Here is a 9,104-nt window from a genome sequence, read left to right on the forward strand (position 1 = left end):
TTGCTTTGATTTTGGGAGATTCTGAAATGAAATCTGATTTATTTATTTATTTATTTATTTATTTATTCATACCCCGCCCATCTGGCTGGGTTTCCCCAACCATTCTGGGAGACTCCCAACAGAATATTAAAAACAAAATAAAACATCAAACATTAAAAACTTCCTTAAACAGGGCTGCCTTCAGATGTCTTCTAAAAGTCAGATACTGTAGTTGTTTATTTCATTGTCATCTGATTGGAGAGCATTCCACAGAGCGGACGCCACTACCAAGAAGGCCCTCTGCCTGGTTAGGGATCCCTGGTGTCCATTCTAACAGGACTACAATTTCCAGGGTTCCTCAGAGAATAGGGAATGACTGTTGTCACCAGTTTGTTGTATGGGTATGTCCTTGACTGCACAACCCAGTGGTTTTGTTTCCACTTGCAACCGACGGACGATAGAGTATTGCATAGGGATGATGCAAAACTCCCCACATCCTGAGTGAAAGGCTCCACTATTTAATGGCTGCAGTTGGCCTTCTTAGTGTTAAATTTGAATTTTGGATGCCAAATTGGAGGTGGCTTTGTGGTGTGGATCACATATTTTGGACAAATGAAAGCGCAGTCTCTCTCTCTCTGTGCCCCAGAGTTAAGTCACCATGTTCTCTTTGTACTCTTTTACAGACTCTTCACAAAGGGCCTATGGCTGCCTTTTTGATGCAAACAAAAGATAACCCCATGAAAGCCTTAGGAGTGCTAGCTGGTGTCATGGGGGTGATGGTGGCGATCACCATTTTAATCTCCACCGCCATGTTCTGGCGCAATAAGAGGTCCAACAAAATCATGCCCGTGAGACGGATCATTAAAAAAAGGCAGAACCACCAACCAACCAGGATGATCAGAATGGAGTGGCTGAAATTCAAGAGGCCCAGCAACGCTGCGGAGAAGTTTGTCGTCGAAGAGGATACCAAAAGTCTGCAAAATGAGAACAGCAACAACAACTTCCAGGTGCCCCTTCCTCCTCCGCCACCCACTGCTCCAGCCCTACCTCCAGCCCCGGCACTCAAGACTAATGTCTCTGAATGGAGGGTCCCCACAGTATCCGGATCGCTGAGTCCAAAGCTTATTAAAAAGCAGGCGAAGAAAGGTGCCGCGGTCTGCACATCCCACAATGCTCTGGTGTCGGAGCTCAAGCAGAGGTTTGAAATGAGAAATGCGGCAAGCCCTCACATTTAGTGTCTCCTCCCCACAGCTTGCATGGGGAGTGTGTCTTCTGTGTGCCATTCCAGGTACATGGTGTGATTTTCTTATTTTGCATTTTGTACCAATTCCCCATCTCCCCACAAGCTGAAAACGCTCATTATCTCTTCTCGGTGTTTCGCATCCATTCGCCCGGATCGCATGCCGGTACATATCCTCTCGCCCGGTGCAATTGTTTCACCTATAACTTTATGGTAATATGTGGTGCGCATTTGTTACAATGTTTTTATACAGGTTCCCGCTGCAAAGTCTGCTTGCGTGTTTGTGTGCTGCAATTTTCAGGATGCCAATTTGTTCTGTATCTGGCCAAGGCTTTCCAGTGATCTGTTTTAAAGTTCAGCTTGAAATATTGAATGTTTTAAAATATCTCATGCCAGAGTCCTCAAGGAATAGCCAATTAAGCCTAAGAAGCTGCCCCATCTCCTAGCATGCCACTCGCTGAAATTCAGTAGCTCCAGGGTCCAGCTCAGATGTTGATTGACCTTTTAAATTGTTCTGCCCCAGCCATAACTCGGGCTTTACTTGGGCTGGAATTTGACAGCATTCCCAATCATATAGGCATCAAGCATACAGATTAACATGTCCCAATGTGAGGTGTGAATGATGCAATTTGCCCTAACCTGTCCAAGAAAATCTCTTGAATGAGAAAAGAAAGAGGTGAGGGATCATGGCAGGAGGTGACAGCCAACAGCATCACTTTCCCAGCAAGGATTGTGGTATTTCTAGTTGCAATCCAGTTTTTTCACCTTTGGGAAGGTGAGGGAGGAGGCACTTCTCAGGACTGAAATGAACACAGACAGCAAGGAGAGTTGTGTTTACCCTGATTCTGCTCACAGGTGTGCAGTCAGGGGTATTCATGTAATCCCTAATCACAGGTAACATGAACAGTATTGGGGCACATGCACTGAATGACAAGTAAGGATAGGCTGACAAAAATTTATCAGACACAGAGATCTGGGCCACTTCTGTCCATAAAGTAAGCAGATGAGTTATACTGAAAACAGGAATGTTTTCATAACATTCAGTATTATTGAGAGTCGACACGTCTCTATGTGATATGCCTCATCACAACAGACCAGTGACGTAAAACTTTTTATGGAGGAGTGGAAAAACCAAGAGTTCTTTCTCTATAAAAGGCAAAATTGCTCCCTACACTGCTGCAAAACAGTGCTTTACTGCTTTACGAGCATCCTAACCACTGAATGTTTAAAATGCCGGTGTTTATGGGAATTTGAAGTTAAGGTGCTGCAGAGGGACAACCTGAACATTCCCCTGGTGTTAAATTACTACAAACGAGGCAGTTAAACGAGAAACATGGTGTCAGAAGTGTTTGCCTTGGAGGGGAGCTGGGCAAAGAAAAGGTGTGAACAGAAGAAAGACAGAAATCTCTTGCAACCCTGCATCATTTTGAGATGCAGCACAATTTAGGTAAATTTCTGAGCTGAGGCCATTTTAAGGAATGTAGCAACATTCCTTAAAATCGTATCATGTGGAATGGTAGTGCCATACCCTTATAAACATGATGTAAGGCTTTCAAGCTGCATCCCGCTAACCAAGGAATATAGGAGGATGTTGTGTGTGTTTTCTTCCTGAAACTTCCTCCATTTCACCCACTGTGACTGGTCCACAAGTGAGCTGTGACACAGACGGACCTGTCCAGATAGGCTGACCTTCCCCTGGCTCTAATAGCCACAAGGCTGAGGGAAGCCTAACATTATCTGCATCATATCTAGACTGGTTTACTGGTGGCCCTAACTTGATTCCTTACTAGTTCTAAGCAAGAGTTGCCATCAAAGCAAGTAGTGGTGACTTCATTGGTTCATTTTGGGAAGAAACATCAGGGTGTTTGAAGGAGGCAAAGGCTGGTCCAACCAGACATGGGGTTACCAATGTGGTTCCATTCCCCCCTCTATATTATTGGGCTCCAAATCCCATTAGTCCTAGCCAGCATGACCCTTCTTTGTGTGCCACCTCCATGGGAGATTTAGAGTGTGACAATTCAAGAATGGGCCTTTTCAGTGGCACCCCCTTTGCTTTCTCCATTCCTATGTTTGGGGCCCTTGATCTGAAGGGTGGCATTGCGGGGCGGGGGGGGGACTTGTATCCCTGCCTTTTCATTTAGCTATGTTTTTAGCCTGTGTTGCTGTATTTTTCATTTTTCATTGTTTTCATTTGCTTTGCAAGAAAACCAACTGACAAATATAATAAATAATAAGAATAGCCTGTGGTGTTGGGACTTGTAGCCCTGCAAAATCCAGAGGGTGCAACATTGGCTACCCCTGAACCAGATTACCAAAATGTCCCTCCGTTCAATTTGGTTAATTTCACTCCTGGGCAAATCCCCCACATGAGATCTCCATGAATAGTCACAGGAGAAGATAATAGCTTGAAGGCACATGAAAGAGTCCTATTGTTGATCAGGTCTGGCCATGTAATGGCTTGGAAGAAAGTCCTCCCAGGAACTATATGTGAGCTGCTTGGAGCTCTTCAGATGAAAAGCTGAGTATATACGTCATAAATAGCTTTAAAAAGAGGCACATCTCTTATATTGCACCCAGAGGGGCACATCCAAATCATGGGAAGATTTGTAAATCATGCAACATCTTTCCTTTTGTTTCTGAACCTACTTAAACAAATTCTCTTTGAGGTACCAAAAGCTTCCAAGAATTATCTGCATTGCTATTTTCCTAACACAGTGTTTTATTGCACAATGCGACAAAGGTCAAAAAATCTCCAGGGCTGCCATCCATTTGTAATCTGTATGGATTGTTCATATTTTTGAAATATATCTGTCCGTATTATATGTAAAAAACCTATTGCAGATATACTTTTTATGGAATCAACATTTTGTGCACAAACAAACTTGAATCAGTTCTACATTTTATTTTTAAATGATGCATTTGAGGGAGAAAAAATTATGGAACCACAAAAAGCATCTTGTGCATTTTGCCAGGTTTTTTTGGGGGGGGGCAGGGGGTGATTTGTGTTAGTCTGTAGCTAACTAACAAACAGCCCTGTGGAACCTTAAAGACCAGCACATTTGATTATGCTAAAGATGCCGCCATGAAATGTGTTTAAGGTACCGCAAGATTTTACTAGGTTTTAGCAATAGAATGTTGGAATTAGAACGAGACGGGAGGAAAGGTGTAGCAGGATTAAATTTCTCCTGCAGCTCCTCCCCTCTCCCCAGCAGAAGTGTGCTGCACCTTCACAATGCAGTCAAAGGACCCGATTGCACTGATAGAATGGGCAGCAAATTCTCTCCCCCCCCATAAAGGAGTCCAAAGCAGCTATTGCCCACCTACATGAAAAACATCTGTATTGCCCCATCCTTTGGCAGCTGAAAAGGTGGCAACCCTCAGCATCATGTTCAAGAAAAGACTTATAATATTAGACTTAATAGGGTTCAACATAATTAAGAGATAACTATTTTTCTTTTACATCGTTCAACTCCCAACCCCCCAAACCGAATGCAGTTGTTCTGTACTGAGTGAACTGCGTTCCAAATGTTTTTTGTTAATAAAAACTTGAAAAATGCATTTGTTGCCTTGTTCTGACCATTGTTACCCCTCTCAATTCTTCATATTCAGCATTGCAAGTGCTCCATACCAGAAGGCAATCCAGGGACTCGGCTACATTAGTAAAGAAAAAGCGTTTCAAATGCGTTATAACACTGACACCAGATGGTGCTGTGGAGTTCCATCTTTTGGCAACATGATTTCCCATCATGCGCATTTTCCTGAAACTTTGTTTTTTTGTGCCTAGATCTGGCCCAGATTCTACTAGAAGCTTCCAGCCCCAAAATTTCCCAGCTGCTGCAAATCAATAGGTGAGATCCTGTTCTCACAACCCTGCCCCTGGCGAAGATGTCTTGGCCTTCAGTGCCTTTAGGGTCCCAAGGTCACAATTAGGGATGGGTGAATCCATCGATTTTGGCTTCTCTCAGATTCTCATTTTTCCAGCCTTAAGTCCAGTTATCCACGTTTCCATATCTGTTTGCGTTTTTTTTATAAAGAAAAGGCCTCATGAAAACGCCAGTGTGGATTTATCCTAGTACACTAAGCTGGTATGTACTTTTACCTAATATCTGATTTGTAAGGGTATAAGAAGATCCTGCTGGATCAGGCCATGTCCCATCTACTCCAGCAAGGTAAAGGTAAAAGATCCCTGGACAGTTAAGTCCAGTCAAAGGCGACTATGGGGTTGCAGTGCTCATCTCGCTTCAGGCCAAGGGAGCCGGCGTTTGTCCACAGACACCTTTCCAGGTCATGTGGCCAGCATGACTAAACTGCTTCTGGCACAATGGAACACCATGACAGAAACCAGAGCTCACAGAAATACCGTTTACCTTCCACCGCAGTGGTACCTATTTATCTACTTAAACTGGCATGCTTTTGAACTGCTAGGTTGGCAGAAGCTGGGACAGAGCAACAGGAGCTCACCCCATCATGTGGATTCAAACCACCAACCTTCTGATCACTAAGCCCAAGAGGCTCAGTGGTTTAGACCACAACGCCACCTGCTTGCCCAGTATCTACTCCAGCATCCTGTTCTTACTGTAGTCAATCAGATGTCCCTGTGAAGCCCACTTGCAGAATTTCACTGCCACGGCACAAATACAACACGCACATCCCACAGCTGCATGCATGCAACCAAAACAAAAGTTTTAAAACAATCTCTTTAAGATTCACCCTTTTGAAGCAATTGGCAGAGAAAGGGGATCACAGTGAGATGGACTGTAGGGTTTCAGAGGCAAGTAATAGAATCAGAAGTTATGGATAAGGACAAGTAGTTTTTCATGGCACTTAAACAGCACCCTCTTACCATTAGAAACGCTACCGAATCTGGTTCTCAGCCAGGGCCAGATTTAGGTTCGATGAGGCCCTAAGCTACTGAAGGTAATGGTGCCCTTTATATGTCCAGCTGTCCTTTGTCAACAAGTTGTTGCTGTTTTTTGTGTTGAATATATGCTATATAGTAATTTATGGACCTAATAGGTATCTAAAGCCATTTGCACATGTTGCCCATACAACCAGTCCATGCAAAATGTAAGCACCCTATATATAGAAATGAGTAAACCAGTGATATTTTAGGGAGCAGGCGGTGCCCATTATTTACATCATAGGAGCCTACACAACACAAAACACTGTTGCCGTATGTAGGTTTTATTTTATTTGTTTTTTATCTTATATTTTGGAAATGTACATCCAGGTGTTTTATTCTTTAATTTGGGGGGGGGGCCAAGAGAGTGGGGCCCTAAGCTATAGCTTGTTTAGCTTATACGTAAATCCGGCGCTGTTCTGAGCCACGATCAATTCAATTTCCATTGCACTACAAGTTTTTTAAATGTCACAACTTTATTGGCAGGCCTGAGATCTATGCACTCTTATTTCGACCACTCCATTTCCCCATTTGTACCATCTTCTCGTGAGCTAATGGCATAGAATTGTCAAGCGGGGTTACATTGTTCAAAAGGTGCTTCATGCTCAGAACACTTTGCTTTGCAGAGGATGCTTGAGATGCCAAATTAAAACCTGGCTCATTTCCGTCCTCTCCCATCCCACTTTTTTTAATCTATTTAATGAGGTCACTGAACTCCCCTAATTGTTCTCTCTTCCTAATAGCTGGTCGCCATTATGATCACCTGAATCATTTGAAGCGTTAACGTTTGAAGCCTTCCATTTTTGCTGGGGGGGGGTGTCCTTCCCATACGCCCCTTCCCCATCAACCTCCCACATGTATATGTGCAAAATGGTGTCGCAACAGAGAAGAAACGTCAGAGCATTTGAAAAACCATTTCTTTTATTTCAAGACGTGTGTTTCCAGCTAACAGCAACTTCTTTCTATTGCATATACTTTCAATATCCAAAAGATAACACAGTCATATCTAAGGATCAGGATAATAATGTGTTGAAATGGTTGTTGTTAGAGGAGCAAGGAAATCCTGTAAATTAGTTGCTCTAAAACAGGCATGTCCAACTCCCAAGAGACTGCTATCTACTCTATATATATATATATATATATATATATATATATATATATATCTGGCAATGGATTAACCATTGGATTAACCAAAGTTGTTGAGCTTTTTTTGGAGCAATCAGAAGCACACGATCGACCAGGGACACCTCGCGATCGACCAGTTGTACATGCCTGCTCTGGAAGCTCCGGAATATAAAACTTTGCTGAGCTTATGAACATGGCATAGGGAACAGTGGGGACCTGTGGCCAAATCTCTGCTTGGTTGTCAGCATCATTAAGTGTCACTGGACCACTCAGTTGAACCTACCTCATAGAGCTGCTGTGGGAGATTAAACTAAATATGCTGAACTCTTTTGAAGAGTAAACTTCAAAAATAATTATTATTTTTTAAAAAATAGCACTGTTTCTACATCATTTTTTAAGAGCCCAGTTAAAAATATTGATGAAAGTTTCAGACTCTGGGGCAAAATTGCCACATGCATACATAACGACAGACAGGTAGATAACAGGTAGATAATTTTTCTGCATGCAGATATGCAACTGTGTTTATATACCTTTTCAGGAGAGGGGGATTTCACACATTTAAAAGAGAATGGCTTCATTAAACATAACGATCATTTACTGATGGGGGCAACTTTCTGCTTTGTATTTTAATTGCTTCTAATGTAAAGTGCCTTGGGTGTCCTTTGCAAAAAGGAGACTAGTAAGTTCTGCTGAAAATGGATTGCATTTCCCCCTCCCCTCGTGTCCTATTATCAATTATTTTACATTTGGGGAATAAAGTATTGTTGGATTGTTTCTAATGGCAAAATCAGATGTGGCATGGAAGATCTGAGAAGTGTCCCCCCCCCCTTTTTTTTAATGCAATGTGTGTGTGTGAAATTGATTGGTGAGGAGATGGAGGGATGGAGGAGTAACCCAATTGTGCGTTTAAAGCTGAATCTATCAAAACTGCACATTCAGGAGCAATAAGCAAACCTAAACACAGCTTGCCTTCAAAATTCGCACTTAGCTGAATTTTGCGATGCAGTTCTCCAGCCAGTGTCTACAAAAATGCATCTATTGGGGGAAAGTGGGCACAAGAATGAAGATACTGGTGAAAATAGCATACAAAAAGGTGTTATTTGGGGGTCAACACTGCGTATTAAAAACGTAGTTTTTAAAGGAGAAATTCACATTAAAATGACAATGAATTTTCATGAGGGTTTTTTTTTAACCTGCATTGCTGCAAAATGCAGAGAACTGAGTATGAGTTGGAAAAATGAGAAGCTGAGAGAACCAAAATTGACAAATTCACTCATCCCTAGGGAGAGATGTGCTTCACTACTACCGGGGGGGGACACCTGAAACTGGCATCTTTTCTCCATGGACATCAGGTTTTGGTCTGTGCAGACAACTAAGAATCCTTGTTGTTATCAGTGTGTACCTTGTGTGGCTGGTTGTACTTTTAAGAATCACTTCATTTTAGCAGCAAATAGGGTTTCTGTACGATAAGCTCTGTTATATAATTTCACCATTAACTAAGACACCACTAACTTTTTGTGCTGCTGATAAAAATTACTGCTGCAAGCTCACTAGAAGGCGACAATAAAGTTAAATCTAAAGTTATGGCTGACTTTAACCAGTAAGAGAGATCTACAAGAACCTAGGAAGAGGCTGCTGGATCTAACCAAAGCTGCATACATACCAGACATTGAAAGCACATCCCTGCCCCAAACAAACATGATAACTGTATTGTGCTAGGAACTGTAACTCAGTTAAGGGTAAACGCTGTTATGGGTGTGCTTTAAATGTTCTTTAATGTTCTTTTCATGCTGGTAGAGATGCATGTTTACTTCTGAAACCAATAGTCATTACACATTTGGACTGATGTGATTTTAAAAC

At 42.3% G+C, this 9,104-nt stretch overlaps 1 protein-coding gene across 1 annotated transcript in view; it reads left to right on the forward strand.

Moving 5' to 3' along the window:
• CDHR1 (cadherin related family member 1) overlaps nt 1-4,185 on the forward strand; it is a 70,184-nt gene extending 65,999 nt beyond the window's left edge. Inside the window, exon 17 of the mRNA XM_081861158.1 lies at nt 663-4,185. Coding sequence (XP_081717284.1) covers nt 663-1,214 — 552 coding nt within the window. The 3' untranslated portion in view covers nt 1,215-4,185. The remainder of the gene's footprint in view (nt 1-662) is intronic.
• Nucleotides 4,186-9,104: the final 4,919 nt, after the last annotated feature.

This window comes from Podarcis erhardii (assembly GCF_964252035.2).
Source record: "Podarcis erhardii genome assembly, chromosome: 5".
NCBI classification, from domain to species: Eukaryota; Metazoa; Chordata; class Lepidosauria; order Squamata; family Lacertidae; genus Podarcis; species Podarcis erhardii.